Below are 22163 nucleotides of genomic sequence, written 5' to 3'. Positions count from 1 at the left end.
CAGGGAGGAGCAAGGGGGTGGAGTTGTGGGTGACATTTCGTATGACAAATGTAGACCCGCCCCCCTTGCGTCTGACGTCATCGACGTCGAACGGGACTGTTTGTTCTGGATTTGGGGCGAGGAAGGTCCGCGAGCGCTGACAACCGACTGAAGAAGGTAAAATTAGCATTTTATGTCTTAGTATAGATGGCAGTGGTATATCAAAAGAAAGTATACAACTCGTGGGATCCGGTGAAAGGTTTACAACGGGCATCAGGGGCGTATTTCGCGCGTTGTCGATGTTCGCTTCGGCAAGCGGAGCATGAGCTGTCTTCGCAGGCCTTGCACCGGTTTGGGCACACGAGATAGATGAATTTTTGTCTTTTAAGTTAGCGCAATTTTGTGTTTTTGTGCATATTCTGTGTTGTATCTTTTTTCTCTCGTTACTTATGTTAAGGTCGTCCTCATGGTATTTGACACTCCGTGCTGTCAGGGTGCATGTTAGCTGCAGGTCGGCATCATGCTAGCTAGTTAGCTGCTAGGCTGTTTGTTTGTAGCCCCGTAGGCCGTATTCGTGACATAAGTTACGTCCTCTCGGCGGCGTAGTTTACGCGCGATGGCGCAGGAGCTCGTGTGAAGTGAGACGTACGTCATTTCGAGAATATCAGTCCCGTCCAGGTCGTATTCTGAAAGGCCGGTTACGTGCGGAGCTGTCACTTGCTCTCAGTGGACATGGCGATGTACTGACATGGAAGGTTAGAAGGCAAAGGTGTAGAACACATTTTGTTTTTGAATAGATGGTGTCTCTGTGTCCATTGTTAGTAATAAGTAAACGTTAGTCCTGACACTCATCGTCGTTAGCTTCTTTGCTTTTCTGTGATAATGTTACCGCCGCTAATATGAACAACCTAGCTACGTAATACAAAATAACAGCAAAATGGCTGATAAATCCTGAGCAATAATTAATCTTGGTGTCAAAATACCTATGTTCGTTTCTCTTTGTCTGAATTTGGTATTTTATTCAAGCTAATTAGCTGCGATATTGTATTGCAATTGCATCTACCGGATATATTTTTTAAAAAAAGATTTTCTTGGTCTGTATGAATGTTTTGTTTTTTATTTTTAAATTCTGCCATTAACCACAGTCTGGTATTCAGTTCAAATTTATACACCGAACGCTAAGGTACTTTGGAACCTCTTTTTTAGAACCGCATAATTCACAGTATTGTGCAGAGTGTAACTATTAAGAAATTAGCTCACTTGACGTACTTTCCTGTGAACACATTAAAAACAGCTTAATTATCTGGCATTGTAGAGTTTGTTTTGGTTACATTACGCAAAGCGAGAGACAGAGAGAGCCTAAATTTGATGCTTATTGCAGAAGATGGACATTTTGTCAAATATTTGCATTGTATGTATGTGTAAACACTGGCTTTGATAAGTCAATCAGTCTTTCAAGTTGAAGATTTAGCTCTTTGGTCGAAGGCATTCAGGAGCAATCAGTGCACTAACATGTCACCAAAGAAAAGCTATTGTCCTTGTTTGAGCAAGGACCTTTGACCACCATGATATAGACTGTGAAATGGCCTCTAGAAACTGCCAAGGTCCAAGGTCAGGATTCAATATATTTTTCCACAGGAAAATGGGGATTGCCGTACTCACATTCTTTTCATCTAATTTGTCCTAAACCACAGAAATACAAGTCCATACACGATAAACCACAGAATAAAATCTACAAAATAGCAACAAATTATTTACATGCACGCAACAAAAGGAGTCATTTAAGGAGTCACCCACTGGGATAATGTTCTTCATGCAATTCACTCGTTCTGTACATTTCCCTTTGGAATAAAGAAGAGCACATACTGATTTATTGTCTAGAAATGGACTGGTATTTGTGCATGTGGTCCCTTTTGTCTGTAACTTTGAGGAGTAAAGTCATGGAAGACAAAGATTGTCAGCAGAATCAATTTCTAAAGGTCTCTTGCTTCCACACTAGATGGATGAATGCGCTACAGGGGTGTAGAAACATCGGATAGGAAGTAAGCTGAAGAGGTTTGACAGCTCCTCTCAGAAATTTTTTTTATCAAGGCATCAAAACTAGGCCGAGAGGCTGCCTTGGACTAAAAATTGTGTATTGTATGAATTGTGTAAGTGTCAGTTCATCTGTACAGTTAAGAGAAAGGACATTTCCAGGAGACATTTCTTCACTGACTGTTGGTTTAAATATTGTACAGGAGGAATGAACAAAACAGGTGCAGCTTCAAATGAAGTGGTTAGGAAAAAGAGGTGCAGGTGACATTAAAGCACCATCAGATTTCCAAGATGACATGAAGTAATGCCACTCTTGTTTGTGCTATTTTTGGTGTTTTTAAATGCCTATGCTTTGCGTGTATTATGGGCTCTAATCACGGAAGAATACAGCACAGCGTGGCCAAATTTGTAGATGGTAGGGCATTTTTACAGTTTACAGCCCAGAAATATTTGGAGAGTGACACAGTTCATGATTTGGGCTCTGCATGCCACCTCATTGAATTTGAAATGCAACAACTGGGGTGCAACTGAAGTGCAGATTTCCAGGTTTAATTCAAGGAGTTGAACAAAAATATGCTATGAAACATACCAAACTGTTGATTTGACCACTCCTAACATTTCCACTATCTATCTGATGGATTTCTTCTTTTTTCCATCGTAAGGATGGTCTGTTTCACTTCCATTGAGCGCTCCTTTGACCGCATGTTGTGGGTTCACAACAACAGCTTCCGAATGCAAATGCTGCACCTGGAATCAACTCCAGACCTTTTAATTGCTAAATTGATGATGGGTTAACGAGGGAATAGCCCATACAGCCCACTAAATCTCTTTCGAGTCAATTGGTCCCTTCAAAAAGAGGCGGCTACATATTAAAGAGCTATGAAACCTAAAGCTAAACCCTTCCTCCAATTTGGATATGAATACCCTCAAATTACAACTGAAAGTCTGCACTTTATGCCCATATTGATTATATAACTGTATCTTATATATGTTTTGGTAAACAGCTAAAATAACAAAACTTGTGTTAGGGGCCAAACATATATGGACCTAACTGCATGCGAGTTCAAAACAACCCACATTTGATATGTCGACCATGATTTTAATCAGGAGTCTGTCTTTGTATCATTATATCTCTCAGGTGTGACACTCGGCCCTTCAACTCTGTGTTGGGGTTTTCCCTGCTCCTGCAGCGTGTTGCAGACAAACATCTGGTGTTACCTCAGGAGATCGCCACCTCACCAACTGAGATATGATAACACTATTGGATTAGACTGCAGCTGCACAGCAACAAACATGTGAGTCTTCAGAAAATTATTTGTACATCTGGATTCTGCATAGATGGGCTCTACTTGACTGAAAATGTTGCCAGTGGAATGGGATTGAGCTGTTCATTACAAAAATTAGAATATCTGTTACCTTTTTTCCAGTTCAGCGCCCACATTTCAGTTGTAGCCGTTAGTTGTGTCGTCTGCGCTGCCGGGCTTCTCACAGCGGCACCGGCCAAAGAGTCCAGTGCCGGCTCTAGTCATTTTAGCATCCCGAGGCGAGAATAGGATTTAATGCCCCCACATTGTGACGTTTACAGCCTGCCAGTGCTGTTGCTACTGTGTCGCTCTGTGTACAATGACTCAGCTAAAAAACAGGAGATGAAACTTGTTTGCCAACCTCTCTGCCTCAGGTTTCAGTTTCTGTTGTGGGTTAACCACCAGCACATGCTGTCATATGTTGTCCTTTTTATATATGTTTGTGTGTGTGTGTTTGTTTGTTTTCTGTGATTTATATTTCCTCAGTGAAATGTGATCCCTTTGCAGATTTGTAATTTTCTGTCTGTTTATTGAAATGTACTCTGACTGACTGACTTTTTTAACTTTAAGACGCATTTTCAACGTACAAGAATCACTCATGAATCACGTGAACTCACTACATTAGAACCCCATTAACATCACTCATTGACTGTATGTTAATTGTAAATGACATATATTTGACATAATATTGACATAATATTTCAGCAGGTGGGCTTTCCTGTTTCATGGTTTACCTGTAAATTTATCCAGGACGGTAATTACATATTAATGTGTACGTGGTGATTGAAGTGCCTGACAAACAGTTGCCACTGGAGACATATGATTTTCAGTCCAGTATATAGAGCTCAATTTTTTTAGATCAAATGCTAAAATTGTACTGACTATTTAAAAAAATTACTTTCCATTGTATCTGCTTTCTAGTTGGTGTTTCAGTCAGTTCATAACTAGCATCCTATTTCAGATGTTTTTCTGTTAGCAATTTTCAGGAAATGCCATCATGATAATTTTTCTTTACTCCAAATTGTGCGTAATGATTTATATGCAGCAGCACCTGTATATTATAACCTTATTTCTCTTAGCTGCATCAGACAACTAGAGTCAACTTTTTTTCATAGCTCAAGCAAACTCTGAGCACAGCTTGTAGAAGTGAGGAAATCTGCTATGTGTTTACACTTTCCAGTTCCACTTCTACCTGCTGAAGCTGAAAAGCTGTGAGCAAACAGTCTTAATTAGATCTGAAGCCATGATTCAATATTTATTCTGCAACCGTGATTCCAGAAAAATTTGGGAAGCTTTCTAAACAGAATGCAGTGTTTTGCAAATCCTTTTTACCTGTATTTGCTTCAGGGACAAGATATTAAGTTCTGTTAAAGTTTAATTTATGTTGCAGGCGACAAACTGTGTTTACCAACTGCAGTTCTCCGGAGTGTACCTGAGTCTACCCGAGCCTGTGTAGTAATATCATATACACAATAATGCCATTTTTTAATGCTTACTGAATGAAGGATCAAAGTTCAGAGGCATTCAGTGTTGGGCCCCCTTGTGTGCAAAATTTTCTCTGAATTTTCTGAAGCTTTTGGTGATAATATGGATTGTAGAGAGTGAAATCTCTTAAAACCATGCAATTTTGGTTTGAGAAATGTTTTTAAATGGTTTTAAACAATTGGACTATTTGCTCAAGCGGTTTTTCACCAGTTGTCCACAAGTTTCACCTTATCCTCGCTTATGAACGACTGAGTCTTACCTACAGCTTGTAGTTGTCTGAAATTTGTTTGTCCATGTAAACAGAGACATTGTGCCTTCAGTGCTTGACCTGCTTGACATTTTTTAAAGACAAACAACAACAAGGGAGAGAATGTGGGCTACACAAAGACGAATTTGATTGTCGTCAGAGCAGCTACAAGGCCACAGATGAGATACCCACATCCCCCTCTCACATACCAATGCCATTGAGGCTGAAATTTAAGTGCAACATGCAGCCAGCAACAGTGGACTGACAGTGAGATAGAGTGAAGGGAAGTGGTTGATATTGAGTTGTTGTGTTAGTGAGTTGGTTTCAGATTTGAGACGTACTAGTGATGCTGACTGTGTATCCAGAGAAGCCACTCACAATCACAGGACTGTTAACAGTGGTGGCAGCGTTGATGATGCTTTTGTCGATGTCCTTCCAGAGAGTCGAGTGAGGAGTGTAATGGCCTGAGGGGGGTCCCCCCGGTCCCACCTGCCCCTGCCAGGTCCAATCTGCCTAAACTGTCTGCTCAGCCACTGCAACCCACCACCGCGATGGGAGACGGACTGGAGGCAGGCAGCAGCCAGAACCCTCCATCTGCCCCACCGCCTCTCCCCTTCAACCCTCCACCCCCGGAAACATGGAACCCCTCAAAACCCAAACGACAGACCAACCAGCTACAGGTACAGAGATTTCCTTTTGCGTGTTTGTACTCATAAATTCTATCTGGTGTTCGGACTTGAACTTGATTTTTGTGTGATTTTTGTTCTTTTTCAGTACCTGCTTAAAGAGGTGTTGAAGCCATTATGGAAACACCACTTTGCATGGCCCTTCCAAGCTCCTGTAGATGCCATTAAACTCAATTTGCCCGTGAGTCAAATGTTTGTGTTTGTTTGCCAGTAATCAAAGTGCAACTCTGTTGTGTCCATGTTAGCTGTTAACAGCACAACAGCTACTTTTCTGTCAGTGCTGCAGAGGAATGTTAAAGTGGAATAGCGTGTTGAACTCTCCCTATTCGCTTAAATTCTCTCTACTATGCTGCATATCCTGTGTGTTCCTTTTAAAGGATATAACTTGATTGGACTTGGTTTTTATGAATAACAGAATTGAATGTGCCAGCCTATGCCCGGCACCTGTAGTGTTTGCTGCAGTTGACAAACTACACAGTTATTATGAATCATGAGATGCTAGCATTATGCTCTCTGCCTATGCCTTCTCCCTTAAGGACTACTACAAGATCATCAAGAACCCTATGGACATGGGCACGATTAAAAAACGTCTGGAGAACAACTACTACTGGAATGCCCAGGAGTGTATCCAAGACTTCAACACAATGTTCACAAACTGCTACATCTACAACAAGGTCAGCCTCCCACCACTTAAGTTCCAGTTACATGTGACTTCCCTGAAGTTTAGGTGATAAAGTAAGAAGTTAGCTGACTCGAGGAAAGGATCAGTACAAAGAGCGTACACCTTCTAAACATATGCATGTGTTTTTGTGTTTAGCCTGGGGATGATATTGTCCTAATGGCGAAGGCCTTGGAGAAGGCCTTTCTCCAGAAGATCACACAGATGCCGCAGGAGGAGATAGAGATCGCTGTGGTCACCAAGGGACGCAGAGGGAGCAGACGGGAGCCAGGTATGAGTTTCAGATGTATTTTGGGCTTTAAAAAAAGTCAATATAATACTGTTTTTGTTGCCTGAAAAGCCTCCCTGTTCCTTTTGTGTTGAGATTGTGATCATGAGGTGCCACAAGAGAGCTACAAATGAATGGTACTGACCTAACCAGTTAGGCTTGTATGTAAGGTTTTCATGTTGTCTGTACTGGTGCTTCATCAGCTACACCTATCACGAAACATTCATTGTTCTAATCGATGGCTTCATGCTTGTTAAGCCTTTAATAATCAGTCCAACGGGTTTAATGTAGGTCTGGAAAAGACTGCTTGGTGTTTTTATGCTTCATTTAATCTTTGTGATCTGCTGGTGTTTATATTCATCCTTTCAGGTTTGATCACCAAGTCTGATTCAGGCCAAGACTCATCGTCTCCCTCCACTACCCCACACACACGAGGCTTCTCCTCTCCTTCAACCACCCCTCAGCCCCAGGCTCAGCCCCCACGTGTCCCTCCTACACCCACTTCTCACGCACCACTTCTGGGACCTCCGTATCCCCTGTCAACTCCTGATGTCCTTGCCCAGGGCATGACCTCTGTTCCTCCTCCAGCCCAGACGCACCCAGGCCTCCATCCCGCCCCGATGCTGCAGAGCTCCCCTGCCCTCATCAAGGTGAGGAGGGGTCAGCAGACATTCTTATTTATCACAAGCCTGTTTGTTGTCATCGTTTAACCATTGATCTCTGACACTCCAACAGCAAAGAAAAAGCCAGAAGAGGAAAGCAGACACCACCACACCCACAGCCAACGACCAGCTCAGTGAATCATCTCCTGTCTCTGCTGAGACTCGGCTGCGCCGAGAGAGCACTCGCCCCTCTAAGCAGCCCAAGAAAGACGCGTTGCAGCCGGACTCTCAGCATCATCTGGGAGGCAGTTTGGAGACGGGAGGGACTGTTGTGCAGAAACGGCAGGAGCAACTGCGTTTCTGTGCACGCCTCCTCAGAGAAATGCTGTCCAAGAAACATGTATCGTATGCCTGGCCCTTCTACAAGCCCGTAGATGTAAAAGCTCTTGGCCTCCATGACTACTACGACATCATCAAGCACCCCATGGATCTCAGCACCATCAAGGTGACTTTATTAGGATTGGTAACAAACAAATAATGGACCTTGTGTGACTGTCAGTGCAACACCTGGTTTGTGATAGATTACATATAAGTTACATGCCCCTCCTTTACAAAATCCATTTTTTCATCAAACAAAATAAGTCATACAAGAACTAAACCTAAAATTGTCTATAAGAGGTGAAGAATATCGAGAATTTGAGTAAGTACTTAATTTAGCTCGAGGCTAGTCTCCCAAGCAACCGTAGCACTCGTTGGTACTTGTCAGCTTTCTGTATGAGGTTTCATAGAAACCTTTTTTGTTAGTACAAAGAAAATATTCAAGTTGTTCTCCCTTCCCTCAGATACTAGACTTCAAAAATGAATAAGCTTTACAACTTGGAACTTGAGTAGGTTTTGACAGTGGCGATGCATGCGTTTGTCTCCTTCAGATAAAGCTGGACAACAAACAGTACAGAGACGCTCAAGAATTCGCAGCAGATGTCCGGTTGATGTTCTCCAACTGTTACAAGTACAATCCCCCAGACCATGATGTGGTTGACATGGCACGCAAATTACAGGTAATCAGCACATCATATGTGTCAGTCGGTCCACCATCCAACTGCGGTTTTCAAAGTGGGGTCCAGGAATCCCCAGGGGTCCTTGAAGGGAGATTGAGAGCCTCTTTCGTGTCTGGAATCCCCTTGTATGTGACTGAAGCATATGAAATGCATTTTATCATGTATATGAAATGCATGATAAAAACAGTTTCACAACATTCAGGTGTCTTGTGACTTTTGGCCACATAGTACCCATTCATACCCATTGAATTCCCCATATCATGATGATATTCTACACCTTCTCTCTGTTCATTATTATATACTGTTTGTTGGCACACTCCTCAAAATGTAGAAGAAATACAGTAATAAGCAATATTGTAGCAAGGTTTTATAAAATGATGACAAATAATAATATAATATACAATAATGCATTGAGTGTGCATGCACCTATTGTGCATACAACCTGTTACCATTGTGCCCAGTACAGTAAAGTATTTCTGATTCTGATAATAATGCACAGGACATGAGTGTGTTCTTTTGTCAAAAGAAAAAAAAAAATCTCAATTACCGCACTACTACTACAATTATTGTTTGTGCTGACATGGATTGTCTCCTGCTGTCTTCTGTGCTAACAGGAGGTGTTTGAGATGCGGTTTGCCAAAATGCCCGATGACACAGAGGAGCCCGTCCCTGTTCCCACCCCGTCGTCGGCCCTCCACCCTGCCCCCTCCACTCGACAAGCCCCGCCGCCCTCTGCTGTCTCGGAAGACGATAGCTCCAGTTCCTCTGAATCGGAGTCCTCGGGAGGAGACTCAGAACATGAAAGGCAACAGCGATTGGCTGAGTTACAGGAACAGGTTAGGGGATGGAAAATGAAGGGGGGAGGGAGGCTTATGAGACGCGACAGGTGGGTGGGCCACGGCTTTACTGAACGTGGGTGAATGCTGATACACCGAGAAACAAACATGTTTCCTTTTCATCTCTTAAGGCCACGATTGTGTGTGTTTGTGCCCTTTAGCTGAAAGCTGTCCACGAACAGCTGGCAGCACTTTCCCAGCCCCAAGCCAGCAAGCCCAAGAAGAAAGAGAGGGAGAAAAAAGAGAAGAAGAAAGAAAAGCACAAGAAGAAGATTGGAGCGGAGGACCCTGTGGAGACCTCTCCTTCTATGGGGCTTCAGGCTTCGAAGAAAAACAAGAGCAACAAGGAGTTAATCATTGGGAAGAAGGAAAGGAAAAAGCCTGGGTAGGTGTTAGAGAGGTAATAAGATGAGTGATGTTATTTTAGCTGCGATGACTGGAGCTAATCCTATCGTTTGTCAATCACAGTAAGAAAGAAGGAGTTAAAAATAGCCGCCCAGCTGTGCAGCCTCAGCCTGGGCCAACTCCTCTTGTCCCTTCGGCCTCTCTTGAAGCAGAGGATGACATGGGTATGTATATGAGAGATATGTTGAGCATGATTTTTGTTTGTTTGTTTGAACGTGTCTTCAGCAATGGCCCATTATCGACCCGCTGTCGTGTTTTCTTCCCTAGATGCTTTCGGGGGCGTGTCCACTGACAGGTGCAAGCCGATGTCGTACGAGGAGAAGCGCCAGCTGAGCCTGGACATCAACAAGTTGCCCGGTGACAAACTGGGACGCGTTGTGCACATAATCCAAACGCGTGAGCCTTCGCTGAAGAACTCCAACCCGGACGAGATCGAGATTGACTTTGAGACTCTGAAGCCCTCCACTCTGAGAGAGCTGGAGAAATACGTCTCCAGCTGCCTCAAGAAGAAGAAAAAGCCATCAGGTAGGCTGTTTGTATGTCTTCTCCACACTTCTTCTTTGATTTCATTCTTGCAAAGACTTGCAAGATTTTGTTTTATTCATTTGCTGCCCTGTCGCAACAGTTGATTTCATTGAACATCACTTTGACTGCACTGCACATAATTTAAATTTTGCATATGTTTGCTGGCATTTAGCACTTTCTAAACATCTTGTGTTTACACAAGTTGAGAGAACATTTGTTGCCCCCATCAGTTTCTGAATGTTGTTGGTGTGTTTTGTTGCAACAGAGAAGCCTCTTGAAACAACGAATATTACAAAGATGAAGACAGGATCCTCATCTTCGGACAGCAGTGATTCCTCTGACAGTGAAGACTCTGAAAATGGTAACGTGTACACATACACATACATAACAGCTGTCAGATCTGTAAATCTTCACCATGTCAGTTTTCTTCCAATTTCCTCCATGTATTTCTTATGGCATTTGTCCATCAGGGCTGGTTCCCAAGCAGCAGAAGAAGATCTCCTCTAACAAAGACACCAAGAGACCGCACCAGTCCCTCAGTAGCGTAGTGAGCCCAGTCACCCCTCAGCCTCCGATTCAGCCTCCGATTCAGCCTCAAGTGGTTCAGTCCAAACCACCATTTGTCCCCCCTCCCCCTGTCCACGTCTCTGTTCCGTCTCTGGACTCGTCCCAGCTGTTGAACTCTGGATTTGATCCTCTGGCTCAGTTCATGAACCCTCACTTGACGCAGTCCCACACAGAGCCCAATCCAACCATTACTACTGTCGGTGCCCCCATAGTGTCTGGCCTCCTCAACACAAACACACCCACTAGCCAGACACCCACTGAGACGCATCCTTTCCTAAACCAACATCCCGTCATACCTTCGCCAGGTGAGTACACTTAACTATCACACTGTGCAACTTTCATGTTGTTAATTTTATAAATAGTTTTCAGTGTAATTATTACAAATTGTGAAAAAAAAACTATTTACAACAGGGTGATGTCTTCAGTTTGTCCCAACCCTCTCTTTTCGTATTCTTTGCAGCGATCCACAATGCTCTACCCCAGCAACCATCAAGGCCTAGCAACCGAGCAGCACCTCTTCCTCCAAAAATCTCTCAGCCTCCCCCGTCTTCGCTCCCCTCCATGCCTCCATCATCCTCACCCCAGCTTCAGCCCTCACTTCCACTCACTCTCCCCCAGCCTGTCCCCCGCCCCCGCGTTCCTTCACCCCCATCGCATGGCATCTTGGGTACTCTCTCGGCGCAACCTCCCCAAGCTCTGTTGGAGGACGACGAAGAGCCGACGCCCACCAGTTCTGAACTTACCTCTCTCAGTCAAGTCCACACCTTCTTGCAGTCGCTCCAGGCTCGACCCACCACGCAGACGCAGCCGCTACATGCGCACGCACACTCGCCTGCGCAGGTGGCCTCTCAGCTGGTGCCGTCGATGCACACGCAGGCTGTGACGACACCCACCCCTCCCCTGACGCAGAGACACAGCTCAGGCCACGCGCACATGCGGCAGCCGTTCCCGCATACACACACGTCGGTGCCACAGCAGCAGAAGGGTGTGGCCCTGCAGCAGAAAGTACAGCAGATGCAACAGCAGCAACAACAACAACAACAACATCAACAGCAACAACAGCAGCAGCAGCCGTCACCGCGCAGCAAAGTAGAACCTTTCTCAACAGGTAAGAAACCTTTTAGCTCACTCCCAAAATGTGAGAAACTCCCCCCGAGATGATGAAAGTAAAAAAGATGACAGTAAGGACAACTTATTAATGCATATGTGTTGTTGGGGGCTTAGACTAAACAGCACTCTAAACAGGAAGTGCAGTTGGGTCTTAAATACCAATCCAACATTAAGCAACAGAAAGTAAAACTAATCTGGGCTTATTCCAGCTTCTTAAACTTTACACGCTAAAACATGTTGATAAACCCACAAATGGTATTTGTAATAGGGCAGTTAACCAACAGCTGTACCATAAAAGTACAAAAGCTGTTAATTTGAAGACAAATATTACTTACATTACATGATGTGTTTGTCCTTGGTTGGGATTGAATAATGTTGTGTTTGTTTGTGTTTACTTTTTCTAGGTTGCCTGCGTGAGAGTCCTTCTTCCCTGATGATGCACTCTCCTCAGATGCCTCAGTTTCATACAGTGGGACAGCAGTCACCCTCACAGACCAAGAAACATGTGAGTGATCCACCTCCCTGTTCGTACTGTGTGTTTCTGTGCGTCTTCACTACCAGGCAACATCTACTGTGGCTCATTTACAGAAGGGTCTGTTTTGAGCCAGTTCAGGACTCACAGAAGGAAAGTTCGTTCATTCTAATGCTGAAAACACAATTTGACAAAAATGTTGTTTTTGCTTTTGATTCTTGGTAATACACAATTTATATGTGCTTCTGTTATGTCTGCCTGTAGGAGCAGAGGTCCAACCTAGTGGGGATCAAAGAAGAGAAACCCTCCCAGTCACCAGTTCTGCCCCCCTCGCCCTTCAGCCCCACCATGCGTCAAGAATCAAACAAACCCGACAGCAAACACAGTGAGTCCAAGACTCTGCTGTAGCTTTTTAACTTGTTTATCTTAATTTGTTTTGTTAAGTTGCCCAAATGTTGGTGATCAAAGCTGAGCAATGTGTCAGAATCTTAAACCACAGAACATGCGTTCCTCATCTATCCTAATTATTAAAGTGATACTTGTGGAAAAGCTGCCAGCAGTCATGGGCACGTCTTTCCTTTTGTTGCTTTGAATCCAGGCAGATTTTGAGTGTTTCCTCCCCAGCTTACCTCCAGCCAGTTAATAGTGGCATCATTACTTATGGATGTTGTGAGCCCTGTCCACGGGTGCGTAGGTGTTTTTAATTCCAGTTTGTGTCTCCTGCAGGATTAGACCTGAAATCACTGGATGGCTCTCGCCCCGGTTCCCGCCTGCCAGACTCCCCGGTGCCACCCTGCTCCCAGCAAGACATCAAAATCAAGCAAGAGCCCAAAACTCCTATCGCTCCCAAGAAGACGCAGGTGTGTTCGAGTGTAAGACGATAACCCCTGCTCGCATTCACGTGTCTGGCGTGTCTGTTTTCTAAGCCTTTCTCCTCCTCTTGTCCCAGGATGTGAAGTTAAAGAACATGGGCTCTTGGGCCAGCCTGGCTCAGAGGTCCCAGTCCACGCCGGCCTCCTCCGTGCGCTCCTCCAGCGACAGCTTTGAACAGTTCAGACGGGCCGCCAGGGAGAAGGAAGAGAGGGAGAGACAGCTGAAAGCACAGGCTGAACAGGCCAGGAGAGAGCAAGAAAAGCTACGGTAGGTGGAAGGAAAATGGAGAAGTGTGTAAAAGGAAAAGCAGAAGTCAGGGACAGTTTATTTGTTAGAGTAAGACACGAGGGGATCTTTATAGCTTTCCATGTTTTTTCTTTAAACAACATTCTGTGCACAGTATGCAAATGTTTAATGCGAGAGTTGAGTTTCTGCCAAGCAAGTGGAGTTTAGTTATGGCAGCTCATTGTTTATTTGTAATCTATTATTAACTATTTGTAAAGCTCTTATCTGAGTTACAAAGTGCTAAACGGTAAAAGGAAAAAAGCCAGCAGTATAAACAGATGTATTAGCAGTTTGGTTTATCACAAACATCGCAGAGTATGTCTGCCATGAGAGATGTTTATAAAATATAACAATATCAGCTGAGAGAGAGAGCAGTGTCACTGGCCACAAGGTGAACAAAGAGAGGGAGCAAAAAGAATGAAAATAAAGCAGAGGACCGGAGAAATAAAGCATCATTTAGTGTCAGAGTGTTTAGTTAATAGACACACCTCTGCACAGCCCAGCTGAGAGGTGCCACATGAATGCAGCTGGAGGCAAAGTTTCATCCTGTCTGCTGTTAGCCTCTTAGCTTACCTTGTGCTACATCATAAGTAATGGTTGAAATTGTATTTTAGGGAAATTTTGCACTGCATACTTTTACCTCTAGAACAATACAGGCCTTGACAGATTATTGATTTTTTTTCCTCTTTAATGTAGCCGTGACGATGAGGACACCATGGAGCAGGCTCGTCGAGCGCAAGAAGATGCCCGCCGTCGCCAGGAGCAACAGTCGCCCCTTGCTCCAACACCTCCAGCTTCCACGCCGCCTACTCACTCCCCACAGGCCCCGCCCTCACAACCACAGGCTCCACCCCCTCCTCCCTCTGCTGCACATAACACTCCCGACCAGCAGAGGGAGATGGCACGTCGCCGCGAGCAGGAGAGGCGCAGGCGAGAGGCGGTACGCACTCATTGTCACACACAAAGCGCACAGTTTTGACTTCTAAGGAAGGAAGGAAGCATTTTCATGCTTTTTCTTCTCCTCTGCAGATGGCTGACACCATTGACATCAACTTCCAGAGCGACCTGATGGCCATCTTTGAAGAGAATCTGTTCTGAGGGGGGAAAAGCAGACGATGAGAGTGAGAGAAGGACCTATAGAGACGCATACACAAATTTACACACATGCATATACAATGCTCTGATACGTATGTCTGCCGCTCACACGTACACACACACACACACACACGCACGCACACTCACACACACTCACACACACTTGATAGTAACTGTCCCTTTCTCTCAGTAGTTGAAACAGCTGGCTTGTGTCATGTGAATGAGAGGGGGGGAAGTGAAAGTGAAACAAGCAACCCTCTTTAGCTCCAACCTCAGATACGTTTTGGTGTCTGGCTTGGTGTTTACGTTTGTCGCTTCTGAGTCTCCAAAGACGTCAGGTCGAAAGTGGACGTTGAAATAATAAGACAGTTGACTCCCTCAAGGAAAACAAGAAAGACAGAATGAAAAGGAGGGGACAGAACTTTTACATAAAAATAATAATAATAATAACGGTGATGAAGAGGAGGATTTAATTTAAGAAATTAAGTGAAAAACCATATTCTGTAATGTCTTGAGAGGAGACATGGGTTAAATGGAACAGGTGAACAAATTACAAAATGGATCGATCACTTTGTTTTTTGTTTTTTTTTCCCCTCTCCTAATTTTGTCTCTCTCTCTCTTTTCTTTTTATTTTTATTTTAAGCTGGATTTTAAGTGGCGGGAGTGGGATGATGTGGTCTAGTTTGTCAGGTTCAGCGGCCATCCAAGAGTCTGTTGTTTTCTCAGGACACAGTGGGAACGCGACACCCTGGCCACATTCTCACACTTTTCTAAGACATCCTTCCTCTGTTCACTTCCCTCTAATTCTCTCTCCCTTCAGTCGCTAGTCGGAGAGGTGGAGGCTTCAGGGTGACGCTCGGTCTGTGTGCATGTTGAACATCCGAGGGCGATAAGGAAGGAACAATGGCATTTTAAGTTTCGACGTGTGTCCTTTGCCTTAGCGCGTTGGCCTGTAAACTAACAATCATACCCTACAAATTATACATATTATATATATAAATAGATACATGAATATATATTATATACGACGAAAAGTCAACAAAAAAGAACATGAGAGGAATTTGGATTTCGGGGAGCAAAGCTCGTCTCTGTGTTCATCTCTGAGCTCTGGTTTTGATTTTGTAGAATTTACTGTAAAGAAGAAAAAAAACTTTTTTATGATTCTATTGAGAGGATTGTTTCGTCTGTCTTATTCTCTCTCTCTCTGTCTCTCTCTCATACCTTCTCTGTCTTTGTTTTGTTCAACTCTATGCCAAAACAAATCTATTGAGTGCTGAAAGTTCATTGACATTTTTTACATGTAAAATGCATCTTCTTTTCACTTTATATTAAAGGCTAAGTTTTTATTGCTATTTAATTTTCCTTTATCCCTTTTTAAATCTGAAGTTATGCAGCAGTGTGCTCTGTAATAGTCTGAAGAAGCGGTTCCATAATCTCTGTATGTCACTACTTCATTAGGCCCCATCATTGTGTAGCTGTTGAATATCTGCACTTGCCTGTTTTCAGTACTTACATCTTCTCTTTTTAATTATTTCCCTTCATTGTGTACTTGTTTTTAGTCTTGTCCACCACTATCTCCCTCACAGCTTCTACAGTCTGTGTGATAGGGTCTTGTCTTGTCTTTTATCTTACTTTTTTTAATCGTTTTCATCGTCCACGGTAACTCTTTTGGGATGTCGTGTGCCATTGTGTTTTTCTGGAAGCGGGGACTTTCTCCTGGTTTCCTTAGGTTGGCCTAGAGATCTGTGAGTGTTTTCAATTCTATAATCAATTTTTATATGTTTCATTCATTTCTTTCCCCCTTTCATATTTGATTGTTTTGAGTTTATTTTGTTTTATTTTCCCTTTGCTGTTTTTCTCTTGATTTATTTTACCCAGAACAACCTGTTGGTATGTTGGAGGCAATGAGGTCAATAGATTCATCTTGTTCAGATTATGGAGGACATCTTTTTTTAAGAAAAATATTAAAATAATATTTAAAAAAATCTTTAAAAATATTGTGCTTGTTTTTGTCTTCACAGTTTACGTTACGCGTACACTGTATTGTATGTGGTCTAAATGGTGAGCCCTACTGCAGTTACACAGCCTCAGCCACATGAGGGCGCTATAAGGAAAGACGAAGTCAGGTACAGTCAAAAGTATGCAGACACCCCAGTCTACTGTCTTAAATGATTTTGGTTCCTTACAGTGTAAAATACAACACAGAATGTGCTGGAAAGCCATCACAGGAGGCTTAACACTGTCAGTGTTCTCACATATGGGCCTGATGTTAAGGTGTCCACATACTTTTGGTCCTGTAGTGTATATACTTATATACTTTTAAACAGGATACACTCAGTGAACTGAACTTGAGATATGTTGATAGAAAATCACAGCTGGAACTGAAGTACTTGAAAATAATAAAAATAAACAATATGGTAACATGTATGTACTGTATAATAATAGTTAAAACTATTTCAAAAACATGACTAGCACATCTCTGGAATAAAAGAAGGAAACACTGAGTCTATCGCTTTGTTCACACTGCAAACCACACTTTTTTTTTTTTTCCAAGTGTGATTCTCATGTCTCAGCTGTTCACATTAGTGTTTCCTGTCTACATAAGTGTGAACATCTACACCATGAAACCACATTTACTACAAACTCCCAACAGTCCATCACTGGAATTAATAAAATGGTGTCCAACTGCTCTCAGTTCTTCTTGGTCTGAGCTCAGGAAGGTAATGTCTTGCTAGGGAAAGTCCAAGTTCCCTAATAATCAATAGTGATGTAGTGTTGGTGTGAGCATGCTCAGTGAGGGGGGGGGGGGGGAACCGCAGGTATCTGGTGTAGGACGACGTGTGGAAGTTCCATTGGAGTTCCATTGTGCAGTAAAACGTCAGTGTTTGACTCAATCTGACGTTTCTGGATTAATATCACAGTTATATTGAGGCGTGTGCTGCATTTTAGTGCTGATTTTAGTTGCTTAATATACTCTCGGCTGGTTTAATCTACAGCTGGCATCATGTGCTGCAAGATTATCACGATAGCGACGTCGCAGGCGGTTTCCAGCATGTGTGACGACGCGTTTCCCGCCCAACACAAGAGGGGTTTTAAATATTTTAATGTAGCTTTAGAAGTAGGAGAATTTCCTCAACCGATCAAAAAAAACACTTGACAGGATAGACGGTTTTCGCTGATCAGGAGGAATATGCAAACTTAATGCCTCCTAAGAAGGACACACTAACTAAAGCTGCCAAATGTAGTGGAGTAGAAGTATGAAGCTGCATACAATGGAAATACTCCAGTTAAAGTACCTCAGTTTTGTTACTGAAGTACAGCAGTAGAGAGTACATAAACGTGTTTAGTCACAAACCTCCACTGCTGACAGTGAAGGTGCTGTGATGTTAGACGTTGTTCGAAAACATTTCATTAATCCAAAATCATCGTACATGCAGGAGGAATGACGGTGTCGCTTGCAGCACATCGCGGTTCCGTTGCGGTGTCTTGATGACTACAGGAAACGAACAGACGGGACCAAAATAAAAGCCTGTCAAAAATAAACGGCACACGAGGTTTCACGAGCACCTCGGGGCTGTCAACGCGCTCTGTGAGTGGGCAGCTGTGCAGCGCGCGCACCAGAGACGCACGGGGACGTCGCTGTGGCTGAGGCCAGTTCAAACCAGTCGCGCGTGCAGACAGAGGAGCGGCACGAAGATCAAGAAGTCGTCGGTCACGTGATTTTAAACGGATCCAGAGGAAGTTCAGAGCTCGTACGGCTGAAAACTGTACAGGCTGTTCTTTAAACCGCATCCAAACCGTGTGTGTGTGTCTCATGTGGCCTTGAGCGCTCCGGTGCTGTGCGTCGTACCCTGATAACCCCGGTGTCGTGTGGAGCTGCTCTCTTCAATCGTTCTCATTCAGCAAACAGGAAGCCTTCCCTCATCCGTCGCCTTTGACTTTCAAATGAGAGCCTCTGTGGTTTCTGTGTTCTGCGTTTGTCTTGTTTGAAAACTAATAGAGGGCAGCTGTGGCCTGGAGGGTGGAGAAGCGGCTTGTGAACGGAAGGTCGCTGGTTCGATTCCCAAACCGGGCAGGAAAAATTTGAGTGTGGTGGAGTGATAATATCCACACCCGGCTGATGTGCCCTTGAGCAAGGCACTTAACCCCCAATATGCTCCCCACTGCTCCTGTGTGTTTCAATCAGTGATGGGTTAAATACAGAGAAGTAATTTCCCAGATTGGGATTAATAAAGTAAAATAAATATAAATCTAATCTAATCCGGGGCGAGGCGGAAACCTACTGCATTTCCAAGAAAAATCAAAAAGCCCTCACTTAGAAGAGTATGTAAATATGGGAAAACTGCCAAGCGAGGCCTTGAATTTATCAGGCGAGGATGGGAAAAGGCCCACATTAAAGATAAGGGGTGCTGGGGATACGCTGCACTCGCTTCTTCTTCCTTCTCCAGACAGGAATGGCAAAAGATATGCAGCAGAGAGAGTTTGTGGCTGAGGCTTGGATGACTAACACCTGTCTGAAAGTCAGATTCAGAGCCCAGGTACAGTGAAAGTCTGACAGGCAGATGGGTGTGTGTGGAGGTGAATGAACAACACACGAGGAACGAGAAACATTTCTTACTACTGCGTGTGGCAACAGATACTAGAAAGCTGCTGCTGAGTAAGCTCACAGAAGTCATGTGATCCTCCTCCCTGTTAAGGTGGAAAGAGACTCCGAAGCGCAGTTTTACACGCATCGATTTGTTCTGTTTTGCATGATGAGGAACAGCTGTGGCCTAGAGGTTGGAGAAGCGGCTTGTGATCGGAGGGTCACCGGTTCGATTCCCCCACTGGACGGGCAGGAAAAATTTGGGTGTGGTGGAGTGATTCATGTGAAAAATGCTCCCCCCTCCATTAGTCGGCTGATGTGCCCTTGAGCAAGGCACTTAACCCCCCAATATGCTCCCTGGGCGCTTGATGCTGCCCACTGCTCAGTGTGTGTATGTAAAAATATATATGCTGTCAATAAAGCTGATTCTTCTTCTTCTTAACAACAACAACAGCTTAACATTGCATTGTGGAGAAAAGGCCTTTTGGACTTGTGATCCAATGCCTTCTTGTTACCTCATGTCAGGTGGTTGTGAGTATTTTTTATTGTTTGGTTCAGTTATTTTTAGAGGTAAAATTAGGTGGAGAAGGGGGGGCAGAAATCCATTGTTGTCTGCTGCACTCTGACAGGCATGACGTGTAGGGCTGCATCCACTCTGAGTTACATGGTTTACAGCAGCTGGGTTGCCATCTCTTAAGAAACGTGCTCATTTGTGTGTGTGAGGTGGGTGGGATTTACGGACATACAGCACCACGTGGCTTCCCCTCCAGGCTCGGATTGAGTAAGAGCTGCTGCAGTCTTAATGTCTATGGCATTAAAAGCAGCGTGGCGGGGGAGGAGGAGGGGGGGGTGTCACTGATGAGGGACTAATCATTGGGACATCAAGGCCCTCCCAGAATCAATGCCAGATGACAATAAGCAACCCCATATGTGATTTATGCACACGCGAACACATACGGTCACACATTGTGTAAGACCCCACATAACTCAAACACACTCGCTGACACATTCTGCAGCTCTCACGCAACACGGCTCTCACGCTTCGGATCTTTGTTTTATGGGGCACATGGCGGCCTGTGGGAGGTGGACTGGGTGCCGTTCGGCCGTTGACTGGGCCTTCCTGCCTTCTTACCGCTGAAAATCAAGCTGTTCTCCAGTAAATCACGCTTCTGCTTTTCTGCCGCCGTTGTCTCGGGCCCCGTACAACATTTCCTTTTCCTCCTTCTTCTGCTTCCTGTTCGAAAATGGAGCTTCCTGTTGTCTGTTTTGCCTTTTGTTTTTTGTTTTTAGAAACACGGTCCTCTTCTTATAAATAACCTCTTGATTTAGTTTGTGCAGTGTGTGCAGCGGTAGGTTATTTCATCACCGCTTTATGAACCCCTGGTTGCATAAATAGCAGCTTTTATCTGTTGTCTTATACATTATCTATCCAATTTCCTGAGGTTTGTTAGGAGTTGATTAACACTACAGAAAGAGATCAGCTAATAAAATGCTTGCAAAGAAATACATATACTCAAACACTTGTGTTAAAGAGTAAAACAAACAACACATTTGGACTGATAATTGGTGTTACGTTTATGGTCACAGTAACCAGCAGTTACCAGCTGTGATTATAGGATAAGAAAAGTCGAAATCTTTACGCAGAAGTACACTGTAAAGACAAAAGCATCGTTTTGTTTCGTTAACCAAGGCGTGACAATTAATCATCACGCAGGATTCGTGTTGTCCGTCCCTGTGCACTAATGCATTTGACTCAGGGGACGTTATTGTCTGTTTTTATTTGGGTTTAGTTTATGTCTTCACTGACTCTGAGGGGAACCAGGGCACGTTTAGCATCTAAACTGCGAGGGGGTTTTCACCACATACCTGTTGGTTACTTGTCCTCATTTTTATTAAGAAAGCTTTAGTCCTTAAATCTGGTAAACTTGATCAGCGTGCATTAGTCTGAACAAACTGGAAACTATGAGCGCTGGAACACAGACATCAGCTACACACTGAGACACGCGACCTGCCTAATAAGGACAGCAGATTGTACATCAATAGGATGTTGTTTACTTTAATCTGTGATGGTGCTTCCTGCAACAGGAAACAGAACAATTTATTGGTGTACCATCATTTAGTTGTGCGGTTGCACTGCTAAAAATGATTGCATATTTGTAAATGGGCATACACTATAGAGACAAAAGTATTGGGGCACCTGACCTGACAGCTTTGCAGCTCTAACAGCTTCCACTCTTCTGTGAAGGCTTTCCACAACATGTTGGAGTGTTTCTGTGGGAATTTGTGCCCATTCATGCAGTAGAGCATTTGTGAGGTCACACACTGATGTTGGACCAAAAGGCCTGGCTCACAATCTCCGTTCCTGTTCATCCCAAAGGTGTTGGATGGGGTTGAGGTCAGGACTCTGTGTGGGCCAGTCAAGGTCTTCCACACCAAACTCATCCAACCATGTCTTTATGGAGCTTTGCTTTGTGAAAAACACACCATAAAGAGGTGTGTCTGCATACTAATACTGTAGTATTCATATATATGTACACATATATACTCAGTTGCCAGTTTTTGGGCACACAGCTCTAATGCAGTGAAAACACCAGTCCTGCCATAACGTCTGCCTTCAGAGAGATTTTAATGTTCCGTTTTAAGTTGAAACTATAGTGGATTCAACTGGAGGCTGCATTTTCAGGTGCTGTTCAACCGAATCGCATCACACAGTTTCTGTTTCTGTTATTTATGAAGAGCTTAATGCTTTCGTTTCAATCTCCTGTGTGTTGGATCATCACTTTGTGTGGTTTATTATTTTACAACATTATGATTTTAATGTTTGTCCTGGATTGACTGTGGTTTGAGCGCAGACCCAACTACATCACATTTTGCAAACTCGTTGGCAAGTTGTGCCACGGATGAATCAAACATGTTCCTTGGAATTTTGCAACAACATACAGCTCTGCAACAAAGGTACAACTGTACATCATGTCAAACGAAAAAGGAAACCCTCAGAAATAACGCATGACCGCAGCTGCGGTCAGCGAGTTCAGCACTTTCAGGCAAATTGATTCACTTTGCTGCAA

At 43.8% G+C, this 22163-nt stretch overlaps 1 protein-coding gene across 3 annotated transcripts; it reads left to right on the top strand.

The window, feature by feature from the left end:
* Positions 1 to 15: 15 nt before the first annotated feature.
* On the top strand, positions 16 to 15549 carry LOC124050021 (bromodomain-containing protein 4-like). 3 transcript variants are annotated; one of them, XM_046372193.1, is made up of 22 exons: positions 16 to 156; positions 3152 to 3308; positions 5489 to 5729; positions 5824 to 5916; positions 6272 to 6409; positions 6553 to 6685; positions 7052 to 7332; positions 7418 to 7789; positions 8214 to 8342; positions 8957 to 9178; positions 9340 to 9563; positions 9647 to 9747; positions 9851 to 10108; positions 10374 to 10469; positions 10579 to 10980; positions 11136 to 11783; positions 12190 to 12290; positions 12522 to 12642; positions 12984 to 13117; positions 13207 to 13397; positions 14112 to 14355; positions 14445 to 15549. In XM_046372193.1, the coding sequence occupies exons 3-22, from the start codon at positions 5601 to 5603 to the stop codon at positions 14511 to 14513; spliced, it is 4086 nt and encodes a 1361-aa protein (XP_046228149.1). In that variant the 5' UTR covers positions 16 to 156; positions 3152 to 3308; positions 5489 to 5600; the 3' UTR covers positions 14514 to 15549. The 3 variants fall into 3 exon arrangements, with proteins under 3 accessions (XP_046228149.1, XP_046228147.1, XP_046228146.1); XM_046372191.1 differs by lacking the exon at positions 16 to 156 and adding an exon at positions 274 to 734 and having other exon boundaries at positions 12528 to 12642; XM_046372190.1 differs by lacking the exon at positions 16 to 156 and adding an exon at positions 276 to 734.
* The last annotated feature ends 6614 nt before the right edge of the window (positions 15550 to 22163 follow it).

The sequence above is a fragment of the Scatophagus argus genome, chromosome 2 (assembly GCF_020382885.2).
Source record: "Scatophagus argus isolate fScaArg1 chromosome 2, fScaArg1.pri, whole genome shotgun sequence".
In the NCBI taxonomy this organism is placed as follows: domain Eukaryota; kingdom Metazoa; phylum Chordata; class Actinopteri; family Scatophagidae; genus Scatophagus; species Scatophagus argus.
Note: the sequence above shows the minus strand (reverse complement) of the source record. Positions and strands in the feature narration are given on the sequence as shown.

Bases quoted from the DNA above. Each gene is read 5' to 3' on its own strand.
- LOC124050021 (XM_046372190.1), top strand. The intron at 9,179-9,339 runs GTTAGGGGATGG...TGTGCCCTTTAG, and splicing joins TGGCTGAGTTACAGGAACAG to CTGAAAGCTGTCCACGAACA. The intron at 10,470-10,578 runs GTAACGTGTACA...TTTGTCCATCAG, and splicing joins CAGTGAAGACTCTGAAAATG to GGCTGGTTCCCAAGCAGCAG.